The 25102-nt window shown below is 50.2% G+C and overlaps 1 protein-coding gene across 7 annotated transcripts in view; it reads right to left on the bottom strand.

The window, feature by feature from the left end:
- PPP6R1 (protein phosphatase 6 regulatory subunit 1) overlaps positions 1-25102 on the bottom strand; it is a 1096922-nt gene that overhangs the window by 541016 nt on the left and 530804 nt on the right. For 4 of the 7 annotated variants that reach the window (XM_085616383.1, XM_085616382.1, XM_085616384.1 and 1 more), the window contains exon 16: positions 17737-17760. The exons of the other annotated variants lie outside the window; for them this stretch is intronic. In XM_085616383.1, the coding sequence (XP_085472509.1) occupies positions 17737-17760 (24 nt within the window). The remainder of the gene's footprint in view (positions 1-17736; positions 17761-25102) is intronic. 7 annotated transcript variants of the gene reach the window in all.

The following is a 25102-nucleotide window of genomic DNA, read 5'->3' as shown; positions in this document are numbered from 1 at the left end:
GTAACCCACGCGCTCCGAGTGACGGAGGGGACCCTAGGCCCGGACGCGCCCGGCCTCCTGGAGCCCTGGCTGGGATCCGGGAGGCGAATGGACCCTCATCGGGACTTCCAGGCCGGCCAGGCCATCTGGTCGCCCCTTTGGAAAACATTGCGCGCGACCAGATGGCCGAGGGGAGCGGTGCAACCAGATGGACGGGACTGAAAGGACTCCCATCTGTCCAACCCCGAGCCTTCGCGCTAGGGTTCCTGCCTGCCCACGCAGGGCTCCGTGGCTGCAGGGCTCAGGGGCTGCAGGGCTCCAGGGCTGCAGGGCTCCAGTCCTGCAGGGCGCCAGTCCTGCAGGGCTTTGGGGCTGCAGGCCTCGGGGGACGCCCGGGGGACCCATGGAGCCCGTCCTGGGCACTTTGCCTCGCCGCGGGCTGGAGGAGGAAGCACCTGACGCTCCGGGGAAGTGTCGTCCGGGCTTGGCCCATCTGGTCCCCGCCTGAGAACCGCAATCCCCAGGAGGGGTGTCCCGGCATACCCTGCCCCTACTAATCCGGAGGAAGGCTACCCACCTTTCTTGTAACCCTCGCGCTCCGAGTGACGGAGGGGACCCTAGGCGCGGACGCGCCCGGCCTCCTGGAGCCCTGGCTGGGATCCGCGAGGCGAATGGACCCTCATCGGGACTTCCAGGCTGGCCCGGCCATCTGGTCGCCCCATTGGAAAGCATTGCGCGCGACCAGATGGCCGAGGGGAGAGGTGCAACCAGATGGACGGGACTGACAGGACTCCCATCTGTCCAACCCCGAGCCTTCGCGCTAGGGTTCCCGCCTGCCCACGCAGGGCTCCGGGGCTGCAGGGCTTCGGGGCTGCAGGGCTCCGGGGCTGCAGGGCTCCGGGGCTGCAGGGCTCCGGGGCTGCAGGGCTCCGGGGCTGCAGGGCTGCAGGGCTCCGGGCCTGCAGGGCTCCGGGCCTGCAGGGCTCCGGGGCTGCAGGGCTGCAGGGCTCCGGGCCTGCAGGGCTCCGGGCCTGCAGGGCTCCGGGCCTGCAGGGCTGAAGGGCTCCGGGCCTGAAGGGCTCCGGGCCTGCAGGGCTCCGGGCTGAAGGGCTCCGGGCCTGCAGGGCTCCGGGCTGAAGGGCTCCAGGGCTGCAGGCCTCGGTGGCTGCAGGGCTCCGGGGCTGCAGGGCTCCGGGCCTGCAGGGCTCCAGGGCCTGCAGGGCTCCAGGGCCTGCAGGGCTCCAGGGCCTGCAGGGCTCCAGGGCCTGCAGGGCTCCAGGGCCTGCAGGGCTCCGGGCCTGCAGGCCTGAAGGGCTCCGGGCCTGCAGGCCTGAAGGGCTCCGGGCCTGCAGGGCTCCGGGCCTGCAGGGCTCCGGGCCTGCAGGGCTCCGGGGCTGCAGGCCTCGGTGGCTGCAGGGCTCCGGGCCTGCAGGGCTCCGGGCCTGCAGGGCTCCAGGGCCTGCAGGGCTCCAGGGCCTGCAGGGCTCCAGGGCCTGCAGGGCTCCAGGGCCTGCAGGGCTCCAGGGCCTGCAGGGCTCCAGGGCCTGCAGGGCTCCAGGGCCTGCAGGGCTCCGGGCCTGCAGGGCTCCGGGCCTGCAGGGCTTTGGGGCTGCAGGGCTTTGGGGCTGCAGGGCTTTGGGGCTGCAGGGCTTTGGGGCTGCAGGCCTCGGTGGCTGCAGGCCTCGGTGGCTGCAGGGCTCCGGGCCTGCAGGGCTCCGGGCCTGCAGGGCTCCGGGCCTGCAGGGCTCCAGGGCTCCGGGCTGAAGGGCTCCAGGGCTGCAGGGCTTTGGGGCTGCAGGCCTCGGTGGACGCCCGGGGGACCCATGGAGCCCGTCCTGGGCACTTTGCCTCGCCGCGGGCTGGAGGAGGGAGCACCCGACGCCCCGGGGAAGTGTCGTCCGGGCTTGGCCCATCTGGTCCCCGCCTGAGAACCGCAATCCCCAGGAGGGGTGTCCCGGCATACCCTGCCCCTACTAATCCGGAGGAAGGCTACCCACCTTTCTTGTAACCCTCGCGCTCCGAGTGACGGAGGAGACCCTAGGCGCGGACGCGCCCGGCCTCCTGGAGCCCTGGCTGGGATCCGCGAGGCGAATGGACCCTCATCGGGACTTTCAGGCCGGCCCGGCCATCTGGTCGCCCCATTGGAAAGCATTGCGCGCGACCAGATGGCCGAGGGGAGAGGTGCAACCAGATGGACGGGACTGACAGGACTCCCATCTGTCCAACCCAGAGCCTTCGCGCTAGGGTTCCCGCCTGCCCACGCAGGGCTCCGGGCCTGCAGGGCTCCGGGCCTGCAGGGCTCCGGGGCTGCAGGGCTCCGGGGCTGCAGGGCTCCGGGGCTGCAGGGCTCCGGGGCTGCAGGGCTCCGGGGCTGCAGGGCTGAAGGGCTGCAGGGCTGAAGGGCTCCGGGCCTGCAGGGCTCCAGGGCTGCAGGCCTCGGTGGCTGCAGGGCTCCGGGCCTGCAGGGCTGCAGGGCTCCAGGGCTGCAGGGCTCCGGGCCTGCAGGGCTCCGGGCCTGCAGGGCTCCGGGCCTGCAGGGCTCCGGGCCTGCAGGGCTCCGGGCCTGCAGGGCTCCGGGGCTGAAGGGCTCCGGGCTGAAGGGCTCCGGGCTGCAGGGCTCGGGGGCTGCAGGGCTCGGGGGCTGCAGGGCTCGGGGGCTGCAGGGCTCGGGGGCTGCAGGGCTCGGGGGCTGCAGGGCTCGGGGGCTGCAGGGCTCGGGGGCTGCAGGGCTCGGGGGCTGCAGGGCTCGGGGGCTGCAGGGCTCGGGGGCTGCAGGGCTCGGGGGCTGCAGGGCTCGGGGGCTGCAGGGCTCGGGGGCTGCAGGGCTCGGGGGCTGCAGGGCTCGGGGGCTGCAGGGCTCGGGGGCTGCAGGGCTCCGGGCCTGCAGGGCTCCAGGGCTCCAGGGCTCCGGGCTGAAGGGCTCCAGGGCTGAAGGGCTCCAGGGCTGAAGGGCTCCAGGGCTTTGGGGCTGCAGGCTTCGGTGGACGCCCGGGGGACCCATGGAGCCCGTCCTGGGCACTTTGCCTCACCGCGGGCTGGAGGAGGGAGCACCCGACGCCCCGGGGAAGTGTCGTCCGGGCTTGGCCCATCTGGTCCCCGCCTGAGAACCGCAATCCCCAGGAGGGGTGTCCCGGCATACCCTGCCCCTACTAATCCGGAGGAAGGCTACCCACCTTTCTTGTAACCCTCGCGCTCCGAGTGACGGAGGGGACCCTAGGCGCGGACGCGCCCGGCCTCCTGGAGCCCTGGCTGGGATCCGCGAGGCGAATGGACCCTCATCGGGACTTTCAGGCCGGCCCGGCCATCTGGTCGCCCCATTGGAAAGCATTGCGCGTGACCAGATGGCCGAGGGAAAGGTGCGACCAGATGGCCGGGACCGAAAGGACTCCCAGCTGCCCACACCGAGCCATAGCGGTAGGGCTCCTGCCTGCCCTTGCAGGGCTCCGGGGCTCTGCACCAGGGTCCCTTGTCCCGGGCAGATGGACACTTGGCAGGCCGCAGGACGTGGGATCCCAGGCCCTGACCAAACATCAGGAGGCCCGGGGCCGGTCCCTGCTTCTCAACGCAGCCAGGCCAGGGAGATAGGGGAGCCTGCCCAAGCACGAGGGACCCCAGTCCCGGGCACACGGTCCCTCAGGTTGTGCGCTCGTTTTCAACAATTTTTTTTCAAAATTCCGCGAAGAGGCATTCCGCAAATTCCGCCCAGCCCTAGTAGTAGGCCCAAAGAAAAGGCCTAAAGCCTATATCTTAGCGGCCTATCTACCTCATTATGTAAAAGAACCAAGAATTTTGGTAGCAACCAATCAGACACCAGCACCCTTCTAGAACCCTCTCAGCAAGCCATTCTCCTCAGATTTTTGTAGCACAAGTGGGAAGTAACCATCCCAAAATATAGAACACTGACTCCACGGGGAGGAGGGTGGGTGCATGTGAATCTATGAAAGATACCAATACTGGATACCTGTAGTTACAAGTAAGTAACTTGTTTTTTATCCAGTATTGGGGTATCATTCATAGATTCACATGCCTGAATCAGAATAGCAAGCAGTATACCAAGTATACAGTCGTTTGCGGATGGTGGGAGACTAGTGCTGATACTCCCTAGTTGCATCCACAGCTTGTTGACAAGAGAAAAGAATCTTAAAGTGGAAACATGCAATTCATAAACAGAAAATAGCATGTAATGCAATAACATTGGGAATGAAACCAAACTATTATTGTAAAACATTGCATTGTCATACTAAAAGATATCAACATATTACATGTTAAAAATATATATAAAAGGGTACCTGAAGATATCTCAAAGAAACAGATGTCGCAGGACAGCCTGTCCAACTGCTGCATCGTCCTGATGCGTAGACTGGAGGCAGTAATGTCTTGTAAAAGTGTGGACATTTTTCCATGTCGCAGCACGGCAGATATTTTCTAGAGTCACTCCAGCAAACAATGCTGTAGACGCTGCTACTGTTCTCGTGGAGTGGGCCTTGGGTTTCCGTAACAATGGCCTGTGAGCTTTGTCATGACAGAAAATGATTGTCGAAGCTATCCATCTGGCAATGGTGGATTTTGTTACCGCCCTTCCCAGGGTAGCTTGGCCATAAGCCACGAACAATTGGTCGGACTTTCTAAGGTTCTTTGTTTTTTGAAGATAGAACTTAATACATCTCTTGATATCTAGAGAATGCAAGGCTCGTTCCACTGGAGTAGATGGGTTAGGAAAAAAAAGTCTTTATTTCACCGGTTCATTAAGATGAAACTGACGGCACCTTAGGGATAAATGTTGGATTTGTTCGGAGGTGCACGTAGTCTTGAGTGAAGTGTAGGAAAGGTTCCTTTACAGTGAACGCCTGAATTTCACTCACTCGTCGAGCTGATGTTAAAGCTAAAAGTAAAGCAACCTTCCAGGTAAGAAATTTGAGGTCAGCCTTATGGATAGGCTCAAACGGATGCTTCATTAATTGCATTAAGACCGTGTTGAGTTCCCACTCCGGTGGCGGAAGTCTGAGCGGAGGAATGTCCCGAAAAAGCCCCTTCATAAACCGCTTAAAGAGGATGAACACAGATAAGGGCCATGGGCACCCTTTCTGAATCTTGAAAGTGCAGCTAGATGAACCTTGACCGAAGGAAAAGAAAGGCCAGATAATGCCAGATGTAACAAATAAGGGAGGCACTCAGGGAGACTCCCTTCCACACGACGTGCGGTGAAAATCTGAGGAGAACTGGCTCTGCTGAGAGGGTTCTAGAAGGGTGCTGGTGTCTGATTGGTTGCTACCAAAATTCTTGGTTCTTTTACATAATGAGCTAGATAGGCTGCTAAGATATAGGCTTTAGGCCTTTTCTTTGGGCCTACTACTACTACTAACATTTGGCACTACTTTTTTATTTACCGGGGACTCCCGCCTCGGCGACGGGGAATGATTCAGGCATGTGAATCTATGAAAGATACCCCAATACTGGATAACAGGGAGTTGTCAGTGGATTCCATTGGACCTATTTGGAGTAGGGACTCCTGTACACGGAGGTCAGATACCCCGGATACCCCAGATCTGGCGCCACTAGGAGAGTGGTAGTGCCTCACCAGTGCAGAGTGGGTTTACTTTCATTGGCCCATGAGATTCACCTAGCTGTGCATGTTGGCCAGAGCAAGACTTGGAGCAGGCTAATCAGCCACTTCTACTGGGCAAACATCCCAGAAGGAGATTGGTAAATCCTGTGTTACATGCCAAGCCAGTGGCAAAGCAGCTAACTACCCAAAAGACAACCCTAATCTCACTTTCAGTGGTAGTGGATCATGCCACCAGGTACCCTGAAGCTACACTCTTACGACGGTCATTGCTTTTGCAGTTGCCAGGACCCTCGTAAGTATTTTTACTCAAGTGGATTTCCTTAAGGAGGTGGTATCAGACAGAGATAGTAACTTCATGTCTGGCTACCTACAGGCAATGAAGAATGAATGGGGTGTGACTTACAAGTTCACTACCCCACATCACCCCGTTGAGAGATTCAGCAAAACCGTGAAATGAATGATCATGGGACTCCCTGAAAAACTCAGGAGATGGGATGGCCATTTGACATGCCGGCGTTTCGTGAGTAGGGTTCAGTCCCATTGAACTTCTTTTTGGGCATCCAGTAAGGGGATCACTGTATCTTGTAAAGGCAGGCTGGTGGAGACCTCTCAACGAGCCTAAACAAGACATTGTAGACTATTTACTTGGGCTATGTTTAAGGATGTCAGAGTACATGGGCAAAGCACCCAAAACCCTTGAGGCCAGCCAAGAGCTCCAGAAGCATTGGTATGACCAAAAGGCTGCACTGGTGGAGTTCCAACCAGGTCAGAGGGTATAGGTTTTGGAGCCTGTTGCACCTAGAGCACTTCAGGGCAAGAGGCGCGGTCCCTAACCTATCCTTGAAAGGAAAGGTGAGGTCACCTATCTTGAAGACCTAGGCACTAGCAGGAGCACTCACCTGGGCATCCATGTTAACCGCTTAAAGCCTTTCTATGACAGGGCTGATGCGATTATGGTCATGGTCACTGATGAGGATCAGGAAGCAGAGAGTGAACCTCTCCCTGACCTCCTCTCCTACAGCCCAAAGATAGGTCAGTCAATGGAGAGGTTTGGCAGAGGTTAAAGTTAGATATAACCTTACTCTCTAAAGTGGTAGCTTGGTCGAGCAGTAAGGCAGTATCAGAGGACAGTGCAAAGCATTTGTTGTACACACTCAGTCAGCAAATGGTCTCAAACACTCAAGAACTGAACTCTAGGCCAATGGTTTGTATAAAAAATATATGGTTGTTTTATTTTACAACCAACAATGGGTATCAAAATATACTTTCTCAGAATGAGATGCTTTAGTTAAATACTTTGCAATAGCCAATTGACTTTTGCAGATAATAGTTATAGTTTGTTGCAATAGACAACACAATTTCAAACACAATAATACATTGAGCTCAATGGGAATTTTAAGTTATGTGCAATTGATTACTTTCAGGATTACTTCTCTAACTCCAGGACTGGATCCTAGATTCAGTCCTGGGACAGTTCTTGGAAACAAGTGAGGAAATTCGTTTTAGTTACTGTTGTGATTTCTAAGCAATAATTTGCTATTTTACAAGTTGACAAACTTTTTCTAATCAAATTACCAATGTTATCCTATGGAAGGAAATTCACTTAGCAGGTAAGTGGGTTTATGGTTACTTTTTCTAGGTCAGTGTTGGATCCTAGATCCAGCACTAGTGTACCACCTGTAAGCAGTTGAGAAACTGTGTTTAAGTTACAGAGGCGATTTTTAAGGAATATTTATAAGTTTGCAAAATCGACACTTAGAAGAAATTTCACAGAAAAACAGTCAATGGTTTCCTATGGGAGAAAATTGAGTTAGTGGAAAGTACGGTAGAAAGTACTTTTCAGGGTCAGTGCTGGGCACCAAGATCCAGCACTGGGATCTCTCCTACTGGGTTGATTTTAGGTGAATATTTTAAAGTTTAGAAACTCCACACTTAGAAGAAATTTCAAGAGGAACCAGTCAATGGTACCCTATGGAAGAAAAGTGAGTTATCGGCTTTTGGGTAAGTACTGGACTGGCAGAGTTAAGGTTCTGGGCATAGACTCCAGGGTCTCCCAGGGTCAGGTAAGTACAGTTGTTGCACCGCCAGCGGCACAGGGGCAGCCGGGTGCAGTGTGAGTTAGGCCCAATGTTATCCTATGAAAGGCAGGGGGCCCTTGGTTGGTGGCTGCTGACTAGCAGGCCACGCGGCTGTGGGAGCTGGGCTCCTGGTCACTTGCTCAGGGCACATAGGAAGTAGATAGGAGTAGAAGTTGCATTGCCTGGGCCACTCGGGCGGCTGGGTGCAGGGTGCTTTTGAGCCTTTGGGTGCTCAATGGATTGCTATGGAAAAGCTCAAGGACGAACAAAGGCTGCAAGCTCGGGGACGAAGATTCTTCAGGTGCCACCACCACTTCGAGAGGTAAGTTGGGTAGTTGGAGGATAGGTAGGTACCCAGGAGTCGGGCAGGTCGCCAGGTGCAGGGGTGCCTTTTGGTGTCGGGAAATCTAACACTCTGTTGATCACGGTTGGGGGGGGTCCCTGATTCGGAGGCTGCAGGCGTCGTCAGGAGCATCGAGGTGGGTCCTTGGGTGCCAGATTCAGGGTCACAGTCGCTTGGCAGGTGCAGAGTGTGCAGGGATCACGGTTCCGGGCTGATGCTTTGAGCAGAGCCACTGCTCGTGGGAGTCCCAGGTGCTCAGAGTCACAAGGTAGCCAGGTCCTCCGGGGTTTGTGAGGTTGCTGGCCACAGGAGGTGCCGGGATTTAGCAGGAGCAGGTTCGAGGGTCGACAGGCCGGTAGGGCTGGGGCCAAAGCAGTTGGTGTCTTCCTCTTCTTAGCAGTTGCACGGCAGGTCTTCTTTCTTCTTGATCTTCTTTGCTGGTTTAGATTCTAGAATCTAAGGAAGGAAGGTTCAGGGTGCCCCTAAATACTAAATTTAGGAGCGTTAGAGGTAGGTAAAGGGCAGGGTACACCCCCCATCCTGCCACTCTCCTGTGTGAGGGGGGCAGTAGCCTACTCCTGATTGGGTAGGGCTCCCCATCTTCAAGATGGCGAGGGCCCGGAGATGAGCTTCACCTCGCCTCCCCCACCTGAGGGGTGGGGTTGGCAGGGCTGGCACATCCCCTGTCCTTACTTGGAGTTTCCGGCCAGTCTTCCCGCCAGAGTGGGGGTCAGAACCGGTGGTGGCCAATTGCTAAGTACAGCAAGTGGCCTGGAGAAGCTCACAAAGGCAGCATGCCTTTGAAGCTTCCCCCTGCCCATCCTGGGGGAGGAGACCTAGCACCTCGCCCAGGATGTGCATTGTTGCAGGCCCAGGAGAGCGGGGGGCTCTCCACCCAGGGGTCCAGCAACATATCTGCTGTGTGGCAGCCTAGAAGACTTGGATTGTAGGTTAGGTTTCAGGGGGCATCTCTAAGATGCCCTCTGTAGTGCTTTGTACATTAAATCCCACACTGGCATCAGTGCGGGTTTAATGTGCTGAGAAGTTTGATACCGAACTTCTCAGTGTTGCCATTATGGTGCTGTGGAGTTCGTGTTTGACGAGCTCTCAGCACCATGTACTCTTAAATGGCAGCACTGCACTTACAGTGCCCAGGAATGGACCTGGGTACTTTAGGGGCACAGGGCTCATGCTCCTGTGCCCACACCACTGGCCTAGGGCACCCAGCTAGAGGGGTGGCTGATGTATGCCAGGGCAGTGTAGGTTGTGGAATGGCACACAGGGATGTGTGCCATGTCGACTCTTTGTTTTGTCTTGTTCCCAGACACTCAGCCTGCAAGGGCAGTGTGTTTGTGTTAGGGTACAGGGCCCCTAAGGGTGGAGCAATAAGTGCTGCAGCCCTTATAGGCCTTCCCCGGTCACAAGGCCCTGGGTACCTAGGTTACCATTTACCAGGGGCTGACATGTGGCCAGGGTTTGCCAATTTGGGGTTTTAGGGAAGGAACATAGGTCCTGGGCACCGGATTGGCAGGAGTCCAGGGCACAGTCAGTCAAAGTACATTCAGCAAAAAGTGGGGGCATACCATGCAAGAAAGATGGCACTTTGTCACACAGCAATCTGGACGATATTGCGGTCGATAGTTCCACTTAACAGGATCACCTGATCCACCTTGGGAAGGTCCTAACGGCCCAGCAAGCCTCACTATCAAGGCAAGCAAGTGCCAGATGGGCAGGGCACAGTTGTATACGGGGGGTGAGTGTGAAGGTGTGAGTGTGAAGGAGGGAGAGAGAGGGAGAGAGGGAGAGGGAGAGAGGGAGAGAGGGAGAGAGGGAGAGAGGGAGAGAGGGAGAGAGGGAGAGAGGGAGAGAGGGAGAGAGGGAGAGAGGGAGAGAGGGAGAGAGGGAGAGAGGGAGAGAGGGAGAGAGGGAGAGAGGGAGAGAGGGAGAGAGGGAGAGAGGGAGAGAGGGAGAGAGGGAGAGAGAGGGAGAGAGGGAGAGAGGGAGAGAGGGAGAGAGGGAGAGAGAGAGAGAGGGAGAGAGAGAGAGAGAGAGAGTACATTCCCACTTTTTGCATAGTATCTGATGCAATTTGACAGAAGTGCACTGGGTTCCTGCTATCAAGGTCCCCTGTGCCAGATAGATTTCCCCCAAACTGTACAACTGTTCGCCCAATTGGCAATACCTTTAGCACTCCATATAAGTCCTTAAGAAATGTTAGCCCTGGTACTTCAGGCAAGGAGGCTAAAGAGGGTCTCTAAGGGCTGCAGCATGTACTGTGCCACTCAAAGGGACCCCTCAGCATGAGCATGTAAACTGCCATTGCAAGCTGAGTGCCAAAGTGCACCGAAAAGTGAAGACAACAGGGAACACCCCCTGTGTGCCATGCCTGCAGATACTGCATGCAGTACGGACTGAAGGCAGGGTGCACTATACTACATGCGTGGACATACCTGCATGAGCAAACATGACCCTGTGATGTCTAAGTTGATTCTTCGATATTACAAGTGAATAGTGTAAGAGGCTAGGTTTGTTGCAGTAATCCCCCACTTTTTGCCAGATAACTGATGCACTTGTGCCCTAGGTCCCTGCCAATCAAGTTCCCAGGGGCTGTGTTCTTTCCCAAAACTGCACCTTGTACTCTCAATTGGCACCTCTCTGGCCACATGTCAGTCCCTCGTTAAAGGTACCATGGGTATCAAGGGCCCTGTGGCCAGGGAAAGCCTCTAAGAGCTGCAGCACTTATTTTGCCACCCTTAGAGGCTCTATACCTTCACACACACACACACACACACACACACACACACACACACACACACACACACACACACACACACACACACACACACACACACACACACACACACACACACACACACACACACACACACACACACACACACACACACACACACACACACACACACACACACACACACACACACACACACACACACACACACACACACACACACACACACACACACACACACACACACACACACACACACACACACACACACACACACACACACACACACACACACACACACACACACACACACACACACACACACACACACACACACACACCCATTGCAGGCGGAGTCTTTTGGTGCAGGACAATGTGAAGAGTCGACACATCCCTGTGTGCCATGCCTACAACCCACTGCCCTGGCATAGGTCAGCCACCCCTCTAGTTGTATGCACTATACCAGTGGCGAGGGTACAGGTGCATGAGCCCTTTACCCCTACAGTGTCTAGACCAATTCTTAGACATTGTAAGTGCAGTAATGCCATTAAGAGTATATGGTGTTGGGAGTTTGATTACTAACTCCAAAGCACCATAATGGCTTTACTGAAAACTGGGAAGTTTGGTATCAAAATTCTCAGCACATCTAACCCACACTGATGCCAGTGTGGGATTTATTGAAAAATGCACTCAGATGGCATCTTTGAGATGCCCCCTGATGACCTGCCTCTGGTGGGTTCCCTGACTGGAACACACAAGCCTACAACCACGAGACAGGTTTGCTTCTGGACCACCGAGGTGGGAGCCTTTGCTCCCTGAGCCCAGACACAAAGCCTTTCCTGAGCAGAGGTGGTCACACCTCCCCCAGGCAAGGAAGAGCCATCTGTAGCAGGGGAGCTTCAAATGCCTTGCTGCCTTTGTAACATGACCCCCAGACTCTCCTGCTATCAGGAGCAGGCCCCCTTCCCGTCTGCCCTCCTTTTCGGCGAGAAGATAGGTGGGAAAAATTAGCACAGCCCAGAAGGTGTGCCCACCTCTGCTAACCCCACCCCTCAGGTGGGAGAGTCGATGTGAAGCCCACTTTTCAGTGCCTGTCATCTTGCAGATGGCAGGCACTCTCCAATCAGGATTACGGATTGTCCCACGACCCCATGTGGATGAGCACACCAAGAGTGTAGTCACCCTATGATCATTAAGCCATTGGTTACTGACCCTGAGACCCCCAAAACACCCCCTAAATCCCATATTTAGGGGGCAGACCTAAACCAATAAAGACAGATTTCCGCAACCTACGAAGAAGGACGAAAGACGACACCCAGTAGAGGAGACTGTAGAGAACAACTGACTTGGCCCCAGCCCTAACAGCCCATCTGCAGTTTTCAGAGGTCCTGCGCCAAAAGTCAACTTGTCAAGCAGCCAGTGACCTTAAGAACCCTGGGAGGACTGACTGCCTTCAACTAAGACCGGATCTCCTGTGAACCGCAGCTCGGTTCAAAAGAAACTCCCAAAACAGACTCTGAGCCTGCTGAGGACAAAGAAACCAGACGCCTGGAACCACCACTCAACCTGTCGCCTACAGCCAGAGTTAGAGCTGCTCACCGGTCCCAGTGAGGTCCCCCAGCGCTCCAGAGTCCGAGTCCACCATGGGTTGACCCCTTCGACCTCCCCGACGTCGCCTGCAGCCTCTGCACGGAGACACCACCCCCCAACCGTGAGTGGCCTGGTAAGGTGAAATCCGACCTCAAAATACACCCCTGCATCCAGCTGCCCTTGGCCCTGGAGAACAGAACCAGAGGTGCACCTACGACCCCAAGCCCTCCAACTTACCTGCCCAGCTGTTAGTTCCTCCTACAAGTCTTCCTTGACTGAGCCTGCAGCCAAAATCCAAAATCCGGCAACTCCCATTGAGAACAGGGCACCCGATGCCAAAACAGCACCCTGCACCCAGTCGCCCCTGCGCCGCTACGGGTGCACCTTGTGTGCTAACTCGGATCCCCCTTTGCCCTGAGCCTAACACCAGGAGCTTTGCTCCCACAACCTTGTGGCCTGCTAGTGAACAGCCACCAACCGGAGGCCCCCTACCCCCATTGGATAACAATAGGCCACAGCACTCTGCACCCGGCCGCCCTAGTGCTGCTGAGGGTGCTCTGAGAGTGCATTCTCGACCCTGGGGGGACCCTTGTTCTAACCCCAGAATACCAACTCCCACACACTTTTACTTACCTGCAAACCGATAACTTTATTTCCTCCCATAGGATTGCATTGACTGTTGTCCTTGAAAATACTTCTAGTGTGGAGTTGGTTTGTATGAAACCCCGAAAAACTGCAAATGTACAAAAACTGATTTACTTACCTTTTCTCTAGGAAATGTCCCAGTGTGATATCTAGGCATATCACACAGAGTAGAAAAAGTAACTTAAAAAGTAATCTAAAAGGTAACGTACAAAGTAATCTGTAAAGTAACTGAAAAGTAATTTCGAAATATTGACTTGCATGTAATTCAACCAACTGCATTTGAACCTGCATTCAAATGTAAAACATTGCATAAGAATTTGCAAAGTATTATTTCATTTACCTGCACCAGGCTTGGCTTGCTTCTAGAAATGAAATAACTTAATATTTTTGATACAAACAAATTGGTTTTAGTTCAGTCTTGTGACATTTTCTGCCAGAGTGTGTACAACAAATGCTTAACACTCCCTTGATAGAGCCTTACTGCTCCCCCACACTACCACAAATAGAGAGTAAGGTGCAATCTACTTTTACCTCTGTCTACCTTGGGGGTGCCACTGGACTCTGTGCACACTAAACCTCATTTTGGTATGAAATATACAGAGCCAGCTTCCTACAAATATTGAAGCCATTTTGAGTACATGTGCTGGACACTGGTATTTACGTGTTCCCTAGCTGCATGATGGATTCACTGAAACTAGAGATGTTTGGTATCAAACATCTCATATTAATAAACCCACACGGATTCCAGTGATTGATGTATTAATACATGCGCCCAGAGGGCACCATAGAGGTGTCCCCTGAAAACCTACAGACTACTAGTGTACTGGCCGACTAGGGTAGACCAGCCTGCCACCCCAGACAGGTTTCTGACCGCCCTGCTGGTGAGAGCTCGCGCTCTGAGGGCAGAAACAATGCCTGCTCCGACGGGAGGTGTTGTCACCTCCTCCAAGCAGAATGGCCAAGTGATAAGCATATCAAGGAAGGAGGCTTCAAAGGACTCTGCCGCCTTTGATATGCAACCCAAGGCTTTCCCAGACAGGAAATGCCACCATGGCCCATTTGGCACCAGGAAACGTGAGAAAGTTAGCTAGTCAGGAACCGTGTTCCCCTCTCAGGCTAGTTCCACACCTAAGATGGGCTACCTGATGCGAACACTAATTTTAGAATTCCACCATCTTAGTTTTGGCGGAATAAGGTTCTCTGGATCAGGGTTATGTCCACTTGCCACAGGAAGTGGTCATATAAAGGGTGAGGACAACGTTAAGGTAAGTAGCCCATAGGCTACTACCTGTCACTTCCCTTAACACTCCTTATTGGAGTATTTAGATGGCACTTTGGACACCAGAACCTCAGATTTGACGGCTCCAGAAGAGGACGACAAAGAAGAGCTGCAAGAAAAGCGAGAAAGGGAGACTCTGTGGACTTTTAGTGCCACATCCTGCCTTCCTGCACCAGCCTCACTAATCGTGAGCAGTGACCCGTCCTGCAGTAGATCATCATCCAAGAAACCCAGGAGACTGCCAGCCCTTCGTAAATTGTCAGAAATCTCCCATGGAGTAGAGAAGTTACTCCCCTGCTGTACACAGGCACCGAAAAGTCTGAGTCACAGACTTCCTGCTCCCCAGCCAGCCCGATGCAGTAGCCTCCCAAGAAGAGTAACCTGTGCTCCTAAAGGTCTGATCTATCCCCCCTCCCCTCAAGTGGGAGCGAGAGGACATCAGGACCAACTGTAGCCGCACAGGACCAACACCCAGGTACCGGACCCCTTGAAGCAAACCGACCTCATGAGAGTCCAATCCGAACTCCCACCACACTGACTAGTCATCGAGGGATGTCAGTACAGCAGAAACCCACTTCCAGAGTGGCCCAGCTGTCTTGATTTTGCACCCTCAACCGACGAGACTGACAACCGCAAGGCCCTAGGACACACAGACCCCAGCTGACCTTTCCTCTCTGCAACTGAGCGCCCCAGCCCACGTACCGACGAACCGGCTGTACTTCTTGTTCCCAGGACCCTTGTTACCCAATCACCACATTGGGAGCTCTCTGACTTTCCCCCAAATCCCCCTCTGCAGCCTGTTTCTAGGTGGCCCACCTTCTTTCTACCAGTATAGCACGCACAGCTAGCAACTTGACCAGCACCTCTACAACCAGACGCCCCATAGCAGGTAAACAGAAACTGCTGGTGGTACTTTGGACCTGGGTACCCTACAACCTTAAGTCGCGGAGGAGACCCCTAGAAAGGAACAGTAAATGACTGTATGCAACATATGCCTTTTCTCCCATAGGGAAGCATTGATGCGTAAAGATACATTTAAGTCAACTGTTTACTTACCTGTGAAAATTAATATTTAAAGTACTTATCTGATAACGTAGTTCTTGGTATCAAAAGTTATGTAAAAACACAAGTTATTTTTCCAAATGTGTCTCAGATGTATTGTTTTGTGACTCATTAATTGCCTCTGTGAGTACAATTGCTTTGCACTACCCTCTGATAAGCCTAAACTGCTCGCCCACACAACCACGAAAGAGATCATTTAGTGTTATCGTTTTTGCCTCTGTAAACCAATATGGGTTGCCTGGACTCTTTAAAGTGTACCTTGTTTTGGTCCACGATATAAAGTGCCAGCTAACTATATTTATGTAAAAAAAAAAAAAAGAAAACACCTAGAAATTCGATGGAAAAAACCAAGGGTTATAGTTAGGTGTGATAAAGAAAAATCTGGGGGGGTTTTGTTTGTGTTTTTAAAACCTTAGAAATTCACTAAAAAAATCTAAGGTGAAAGTAACATTATAGTTAGGTGAATTTTTCTGCATTAAGTGTATGGTATAAGGTCAATGTTGCAAACAACATATGCTTGCTTTACCTATGGGGGATGTAGGTATGATAGCAGTAAAGACCCTTCACATTATTTTAAGTTATTTTGCACTTATTTCATAGCTCTAATCTTATACCCATTTAAAGAGCAATGTGTAAAAAAGAACTATGGATCATGTAATCAGTGATGCCATTTGAAATGTCATCAGTGAGATCTTTAAATGATGTCATAGAACATGTGATGAGTAATGTCATAAGTGAGGTCATAAGACATGCATGGTCGTGGAGCAAGTTATAGTTACCTTTGCTAACTATTATTGTTGAATTTCAGTATTTTTGTTCAAAATATTAATGTCACTGACAAACTCATCTAACTATAACATGACTTTAATCTCCGGTTTTTGCAATATATACCGGACTGTAAACAGTTGTGAGAATTATCTGCAGAGCTCTACTACTGAACCACCAGGTATAAGGGTTGTCTTAGAATGACCTCCTTGAACTTACATAATTTTCAAATAATAAGCCCGGAATGCCTCTAATTTCGTTAGGGGGAACACACCAAGGCCTGAGCATTAACATGAAGAGTAGCTCCAACTTTAAAAAGTCTGGTGCATAAAACTGTACGTTGTTCAAGGTTATCTGAAAGGTCAGCACGAAGAATACCTAGATTAAAACGGAACCCAATAAAACTAGAAATACTATAAGATGCAGAATCGTTAGCTCCATCAGGAGGACAGGTGTTCTTCAATGTGGGAAACAGATATGGGTCCATAACTTGATATAAGACTATGTACAATTCCGTCAGGTTCAGGAGGCCAAAACGAACACTATTGCTCCTTTAAGATTCAAGGTTTTGAGGAACTGGTCAAACATATAACTAACATCACTGTTCCCACCTACAACCAAAGTATTAGACATGCTGAGGATAAACTAAAGATTAAAATTATATTTTAACCTCTTTGGTAAGCAAAGATTATTAAACCGTAATCAAGCTGCGACTGGGGTCTGAAGATGGCTCTAAATATTCATAGTCAAGCCATTAATAACAATTAAACCCCTATTAGCATGTTTAAATTACTTCCTATAAAGATGCTTTACATCTAAACACTAATTTGAACTAAAACGTAAATGCACTAGCAGCAACTGTTTTCTCTCAAATGGGCTTGATAGTGGTCAATGGCGGTTTAGGTATCGGAACGTTGAACAATGGAATACCGAATGAAGGAACAATCACCAAGAGTACCAGACTTCATCATTAGAATTGCCTTGTTAACCTGGAAGACCGCATATTGAGAAGACTCCTTAAACACCAAAACATACCAAGAGTACCAGCTGAAGGCTACAACCCATTATCAAGACTTACCATTTAAAAAAATTGCAAGTTCAATAAAAGATGAGGAGAGTTAACAATTCAAAAAGTATTAAAGAAAATAATTTTCTGCACTGCCCTGCTAAACGACAGGAAAACAGATGGTTTATTAAAAAAAATAATAATAAATAAACAAACGGAGTGGTGTTGGAAAATCCGTCAAGCCTTTTTGCATGTGAGAAGGGTGGTTAGTTCTGTGGACATGCTGTGATGAGGTGCAGGAAGGACAAGGCTTGCCCGAGGTACTAGCCCTCCCAAGAAATGATTGCGACAGGAGCAGGATTAATGCCCTGAGAACGTTTCCAGCATCAACTGGTCTCCTCGAAAGTGTAAATAATAAAATACGGACCCCATAGATGTTGGTCCATTCGATGATGCCCTTCCACTTAAATAGTGCTAATCACAACAGCTTCAAAAAGGGCGCTATTTAACAAATGATTAGAGCAGTCATTTTCGGCTTCAGAAACCATAAAATCAAAGCCCTCGTTGCTCTCGGGGTTCTCTCTCCTTTGCAAAACTCAACAAAATGGAAAGGAAAGGGATGGGTCAAAATTGCCTTCCTACACCAGAAACTCAAACAGATTAGTTGGTTTTACCTTTTCAGTTGTCGAAAATGAGCACTGCAGGACATAAAAGAAACAGAGAAAGCACACACATCAAACATGGGATGGGGAAAGAAGATGCAGGAAAGGAAAGCATTTAACATACAAAAAATACTGCTCTAGCTGACCCTAAAGAACAAATGTGCTGGCTGATTAGCAACAGAAGACAGATGATGACCCGAAATATAACGTAATGCCAATTCTAATAGTTTAAAGGCAAACAGTGATGAAGGGAACACCAAAGCCTGTCAGACTTGGGTAGACGAAAGGATTAACATTTAGGACACGTTATACTGTTTTGCAAGCCATGCATCTGAAACAAACAGACCAAACACATAAGTGCACTTCAACTCTACCTAAACAATGAAAAATGTTTACCATAATATAAAGCAATACAGCAATGTCTTTAGCATACACCACAGACTGACTGGACCATGTTCAGATAAGGACATTTACTTATATACTGTTGTCTCAAAGACTAGTGATACTGTGAATAGCCTCAACCATTATTGAGCTAATATTGACTCTCTCTGCCGTATCTGTCTTTCAGAAGCACCAGGTTGTTAGGATATTTACCAATATCACTTATGTTCAGTCCAGCAATATCACTATTTTAGAGGTACATAAACTAAATGCACATTATACAATTTAAACAGAAAAAGACTAATCAACAGTGACACACCTTAAGTAGAACTGCATTGCATTCATGGAGGTTTGAAGGAAAAATCCAACTTTCCCGAATATCCATTTTCATTTTCTATATCTTTGCAGTCAGACCAACTTTGAAACGGTAGGTCGCTGTTTAAATATATTTAAAGACTGGTGCCGGATATACATTTTCTTACTACCAAAGATAATTACTCGACTGAAAAACATTATCCTCAGATTGGAAGTCTAAGCTCAGCTGCTTTTTTCTCTTAGTCCTGATCCACTTAAGGCGGGTCCTTTAATTAATATTTCTGCTTCTGTGTTCTTTATGCAGTTATGACTACAGATGATGTCCAGGTTAGCTGGATAACCTGTGATGGTTAGCCGCAGCTCACCTACTCAGAACTGAATGCTCCGCTGTGGAGTAGACTTGCAGTTCCCAGACCACAGAGATAGAAGCAGATCCAAGATCTAGGATTCTTTCCAGCAGACTAGCTAACTTCGAGGTGGTTTAATTTATTTCATTTAATATGTTTCATTAAGTTATCTTTATTGACACAATAATAATGGATTGATACCCCAACCTCATTTCCCAGATTTTTCCCATTCCTTACTGAGAAGCTCTGTCTTCTGTGTTGAGGGTTTTGGCACACTATGATCCCACAACTCTTATGGGATCAGAATCTACATGGGCAGTTTTTTATAGGTTTGGTTCCTTGTTTCCAAATTGTCCTTGCCTTGGAGAATTTTCTCTATACTTCTAGAGGAGCACAATCAATCACCATTACACAAAAAGCTGAAGAACGCAGCCAGCTGGTACCAGCTAAACATGCACATGGTCGCCATGCATGCAGACTCTAGGGCTATATGATATGTAGAACTTTACCAACAGCTGCCTCAAAAAACAGAAACACATAAAAAGGTTAAAGGAAAAGAAAGCTGGTCAAAAGTTGGAGAAGGACCCAGCTCAAGTCTTAAACAGCTTGCAGGAAAATAAAGGTTACAAACACCTACTAATGCAAAGGAGCCCGATGCCTATGCCAAGCACTAAATTCAAAAAACACTTTAAATTTAGACATTCGAGCATGGGAAGAAAACACCAACACATTAATGAAAGTATAGTGATTTCAGGTATGACAGAATATCTCAATATTTGAAACCAATACATTTCTTGTTGTTTTTTTTAACATGTCAAAATACAATTTTTTATTGTTAAAAGTTACTTTTATTCAAATTCTCTGCCTTTGTTCTTCAGATTATACAGTCAACATGTTTCGCCCTTTATTCGGCACGCAGACCTGGGGCTTTTTTTGAGGCTCTAATCAATAATCCATCAACGTAAACCACTGCTTAGTTGCAGGTAAAATGAAAAAAAAAAAGTTCTTTACAATCCTGTCCATATGAAGACAATACTTTAGTTGCTTCATACCTCACAGAATAGGATAGCTGTCTCATGTATCTCACAAACTCAATACAAGCATCACTACACTGCTAATGCAACCCAGACAAGTTACACCAGCATTCCTGTCAGTCAGAACCAGTTTAATTTGTGAAGACCTTCAAATCTCCAATACGGCTGCCATGGTTTCATTGCTGGGCTCTTCCACCAACCTCCTCAGTAACATGCCCTCAACCTCTCTGAAGGTGATGGCATCACATACTCACAGATGCAGGTCTAACATAATTTCCTGAATATGTCAGATGTCCATTAGAAATCCTACAATTCAATAAGTCTATGTAATGAAATCCACTTCACAAACTTTTCATACAGTAAAATCTCTTGCCACATTTCTGTCTCCTTCGTGGTTTCGTGACATACCCATGAAGGCCGCTAGTAAGCCAGCAGAGCAGTTCAAACCACCTTCCAAATATATGACTCTCCAATTTTCAGAGACAATGCCCAACACAGATAGCTCTGATTTAGATGGAGTCAGATGCTCTTTCTGAATGAGGATGCAAGACACATGCTGCCATGTATCTTGCAGCACCTGGCACATGCTGCTCGCCTTTTTGAACTGCTTAATAGCAACCATTTATCGAAGACAGCACCCACAACCATAGGCACAGTACTACAAGCAAGACCAGTCTCTGGGGACATTACTCATCTAGCTTTGTTGGGGTGGGTGGGGAAAGGTTTTACCTGGATATGCAGCTTTTATATCTCACTTTACAAACAACTGGCACCGCCCAGTAACTTGAGGAAACTTACTTTTAAAGATGCCATCTAACTTCTCTTCTTATTCTTTGAAATGGACTCCTGTTTCTCTGGTCATAACGAAAGAGTACTCACCTTCGGTAAGCCTCATCTGGTAGAGATTATATAGCCGAAGATTCCTTACCATAGGCTATTCCCCAAGCATCAGACGGGATTGCAGAAATCTAGAGCATTACCCTCTGCCCGTCGGTAGGTGGTGCTGATCAGCTCAGCATCAGCAGGGGCCACCCAAGCAAGCTGACATTAGTTTATGTGACTAATTCAGTGCCAGAAGCACTAAACCATGCCAGAATGCCATTTGGAACAGTGTGCCAAAACTAAGAGCCTGCAAACTTTCTAGATAGGCAGACAGGTTCTGAAAATAGGGAGGATCGGTAAGAAATCTGTGGCTACATAAGATTCTCAATCACACAAGACGTCATCGAAAGTAAGTAACTTGTTCTTCTGATAGAGAATTCTTGCCGCAGATTTCTTACCTTAGAATAGCTACTTAAGCAATTTACCCCTGTGGTGGGTCTGCAAACTGTCTCAGACCAGTGAGGCCCAGAGAACCGAATGGGCAAAATGCCCATCGCACCAGACCGGAATGTCAAGGCAGTAGTGTTTGGTAAACTTGTGCAGGGATGCAAACGTAGAAGCCTGACAAATATTCAGGACTGGAACTCTGCTAGCTCTGGTAGGATGAGCCCGCAAACCCTGGGGATGCATTATGGCCAGTGTGTAGCAGATGTTAATACAGAGTACAACTCATTTGGAGTTGGTCAGTTTCTGTACTGATTTACCTTTTTTGGCTCCAGCAAATCCAACAAATAGTTCATCGTCTAACCAGTATTCTTTGGTGCGATCATTGTAGAACAACGCTCTTCTTGGGTGCACACAGTGGAATCTCTGCTCTTCCTTGGAAGGGTGAGGCAGATCAAAGAAGGTTGGCAGCGTGATGCTTTGCCGAAGTGGAGGGGTGAGAACACTTTTGGCAGAAAAGAGGCACAGGTGGGAAGGACCATTTTTTCTGGGAGGAAGTCAGTGTAGGGAGGTTGAGCATAAAGCACCTGCAGCTCACCAACTCTCCTGACAAAAGTAATGGCAACCAAGAAGACAGTTTTGATTGTCAGGAGTCCTAAAGGGCAGCTATCCATGGGTTCAAATGGTATACATCATCCAAAAAAGATCAAACCAGATTAAGGTCCCATTGGGGCAGGATGAAGTGTTTAGGGAGGAACATATGCTGGAGACCCTTAAAAAAAGTCTCACAACAGGTGACTTAAAAAGGGAAGGCTGAGATGGCCAACAGGTACTCCTTAACTGAGCCCAGAATAAAGCCTTGCCAGTACACTAAAAACAGCAACACTTCGGGCAAGGGGAAGAAAGTGGGTCGACCAGTTTATCTGTGCACCAAGGCACAAACTTGTACCAGTGGCAGGAGTATATGGAAATTTATTGAGGGATGCCTAGCTGCCAAGATGACCAAGCAAACTATGCGAGAGAGATCGAAAATTCTCAAAAGCTGCCGTTCAATTCAAACGCATGAAGGAGAAGTGCGTGCAGGTTTGGGTGCTTAACCCTCCCATGTTGCTGCGACAGGAGATCCTTCAGAAGGGTCAGCCTGATTGGAGGACAGATGCTCATGCACACGAGTTCAGAATAACAGACTCCATTAGGATGACTTAGACCTGGTCTGTCCTGATCTTCAGGACTCAGGTTAGAAGTAGCATTAGTGGGAAGGGATACAGATGTCCTGAGCACCAGTCGAAACTAAATGAGTCTCCGAGCGAGAGCAGCTTTGGAAACGCCAAGGCGCAGAAGAGCTGGCATTTCACATTTGATGGAGATGAACAGAACTAATCAAGGTTTGCTCTAGTCCCAGAAGAGACCTTGCACAACATCCAGATGTAGGTGCCATTCATGATGCATGAGACATAGCTAGCTGTGCTCTGTTTGGCGTACAAACCAAACACAAGGAGATGACGTATGGAGTGCTGAAACTGTTCAGACACTCACCCCCAGGGCACAGATCTGGGTTGAATCCATCATCTTTCTTTAGTTCACTTCGCCACCCCAGTTCAGACCCAGCCATAAGCAAATCAGTATTGACCCTGTTCCTCCTGGGAATAGTCCCGCCGTCTGGTATTAAGGATCCTGCAAGGTGTAGTATGTCCTGACATTCCAGCCAAGGGCTTAGGAGTAGTGCCTCCTGGCACAGGTTCCAAGACCCCACCCCGTTCACGTTGTTGCAGTATCACATGGAGGTGGTGTTGTCTGAGAAGCCCTGAACCAACTTACCATTGATGGAAGGAAGGCTTTTAATGCCACGCGAATCGCTTTCAATAGGTTTCTGTGGAGCAGCGACTCGGCTAGAGACCAGAGTCCTCTACTCTTCACCCCTCCCAGGTGGCTGCCCTAACTAAGAAGTGACAAATCTGTTGCCACAGTTAGCACTGGGTGGGGACGAGAGAGACAGGTCCACTTCAGACCCAATCGCGGTCTGTCAGACACCACTGGAGGTCTTTTGCATTTGCCTCCCATATATGGACCAGGTCGAAGAGATTCCCCTGATGCAGCGTCCACTGGGTCTTTAAGTCCCACCACAGAGCCCACATATGCCAGCGTAGGCAGGAGGCCATAAGGACCAGCAGCCTCAGGGCAAAATCAAAATTCCAGGCTAGAGGCTGAAACATCGAAATCACAGCCTGTGTGTCCCGGATTTGCCACTCTGGAGGATAGGCAAAGAACTGCACTGTGTCCAGAATGGTTCTGATGAAAGGAAGTGCCTGAAAGGTAGATGGATGACTTCGGCACATTGATAATGAAGCCCAGCAAATCCAGGAAGTACACATTAGTCTGGAGGGGGTGAGGGAGGGGGGGGGGGGGGGGGAGGGGGAAGACGACTACCAGAGTGTGAGTCCGCTTTCAATAGCTAGCCATCAAGGTAAGTTAAGAGGAAAGGAACCCCTGACTTCCGCAGATGGTCTGCAACCACTGCCATCACACTTTCATAAACACCAGAGGCCGCTGGTAAGAACAAAGGAGAGCACAGCAAACAAGGTGCCCGTGGCCCACAATGAATTGCAGGTAACACCGATGGGTCCCCATGCCTGGAATAAGAAAATGGGCGTACCGCGGGCATGATAATACCATCCAATCGCAAGGGTCTAACACAGACAGGATTTGAGCAAGAGTGAGCATTCTGAACTTTTCTTTCTTCGAGAATGGGACCGAGGCCTCCGTCCTTCTTTGGCACCAGAATGTACCAGGAGTACCAACCATGACCTACTTCTAATGTTGGCACCCTCTCAATGGCTCCTTTGACCAAAAGAGCCTGGACTTCCTGAATTAGCAGTGAGAGGTGTTCCTCTGTCAGCCAATCTGAGGACAGTGGCATAGGTGGCAGGCCTTCCAGGAAGAGAAGGGCATAGACTCACCTAAAAAGTTGGACCAACTACTGTCTGAAGTTATGTCTTACCAGGTGGCAGGTGTAGCCTGATCCTGCCTCCACGGTTGCCTCTGGCTTTGAGCCCCACGTTGTTTGTGGGAGCCGTGTCCATGGTCACAAACAGACTGGGTAGTCTGCTGGCCATGTTGGCTGGGTGGAAAAGGACGCAGCTGGTAACCCCGACCATAGCCACAGAAAGAACGAAAGGCGGAGTGTGGTTTTAATCGGGCCATAGAGAGTTCCAATGATCTGGTGGGGGCCCTGCTGTCTTTAAAGTACTCAAACGCTGAATCAGCCTTATCGCCATACAGGTGAGTTCCGTCAACAGGCATATCCACGTTGAATGAGGTGCATGGCCTTATAAAATTCCTTCAGTTGGACGGGCTCTGGAAAACTCAGGAAGATGCAGAGCAGACAGACTCCAGGAGAAAAACTAAGGAGCAGGGCCTTGACATGTGGCATCATTCCAATGCCTCATCCAATGTATTGAATCAGCGTGTTGAAGTCAAAGAGCTCTCTGACTTCTTGAAGTACGGGGTCTCAACAACGACCAACTGGAGTGACTTTGAGAGCTGGCCCGGAAGCTTTTATGCAACTGGGACCTGGTGCATGGTCGTCCAATGACAAGTAGTCAAGAGTTTCATGGAGGTGTTCCCTAATCACCTTCAGGTGCATTGTCTGACATTCCGAACAGGCCTTGGATTCGTGGTCCGGCTCCAGGCACCACAAACAAACCAAGGTGTGTCTGTCATCGATATTTGCCTGTTAAAGGCACTATAAGGGTTGAAACTCACAGGCTTTTAGGGGACATTCCGTAAAGCAAAGCAAAAAAAAAAAAGCGGACAACAAAATGTCAAAACAGGTCATTAAAAAAGTTGACTGAGGTAGCTCTACGGATCGGTGCTGCTGGCGCAGAAGAGGAATACATTACATCAGCGAGCTAGGGTGGTACCTATATAGGCACTGCTCCGCGTCATCCGAAATGCCACGTCTTGAGGTTCTTCCTGAATGCTTCTGTGGGGATTCGTCTGATGTTGAGAGGGAGTTCATTCCAGCTCTTTGTTAAG

Source organism: Triturus cristatus, chromosome 7 (assembly GCF_964204655.1).
Source record: "Triturus cristatus chromosome 7, aTriCri1.1, whole genome shotgun sequence".
NCBI lineage: Eukaryota > Metazoa > Chordata > Amphibia > Caudata > Salamandridae > Triturus > Triturus cristatus.
The sequence above is the reverse complement of the archived record's forward strand: the minus strand, read 5'-3'. Positions and strand labels throughout refer to the sequence as shown.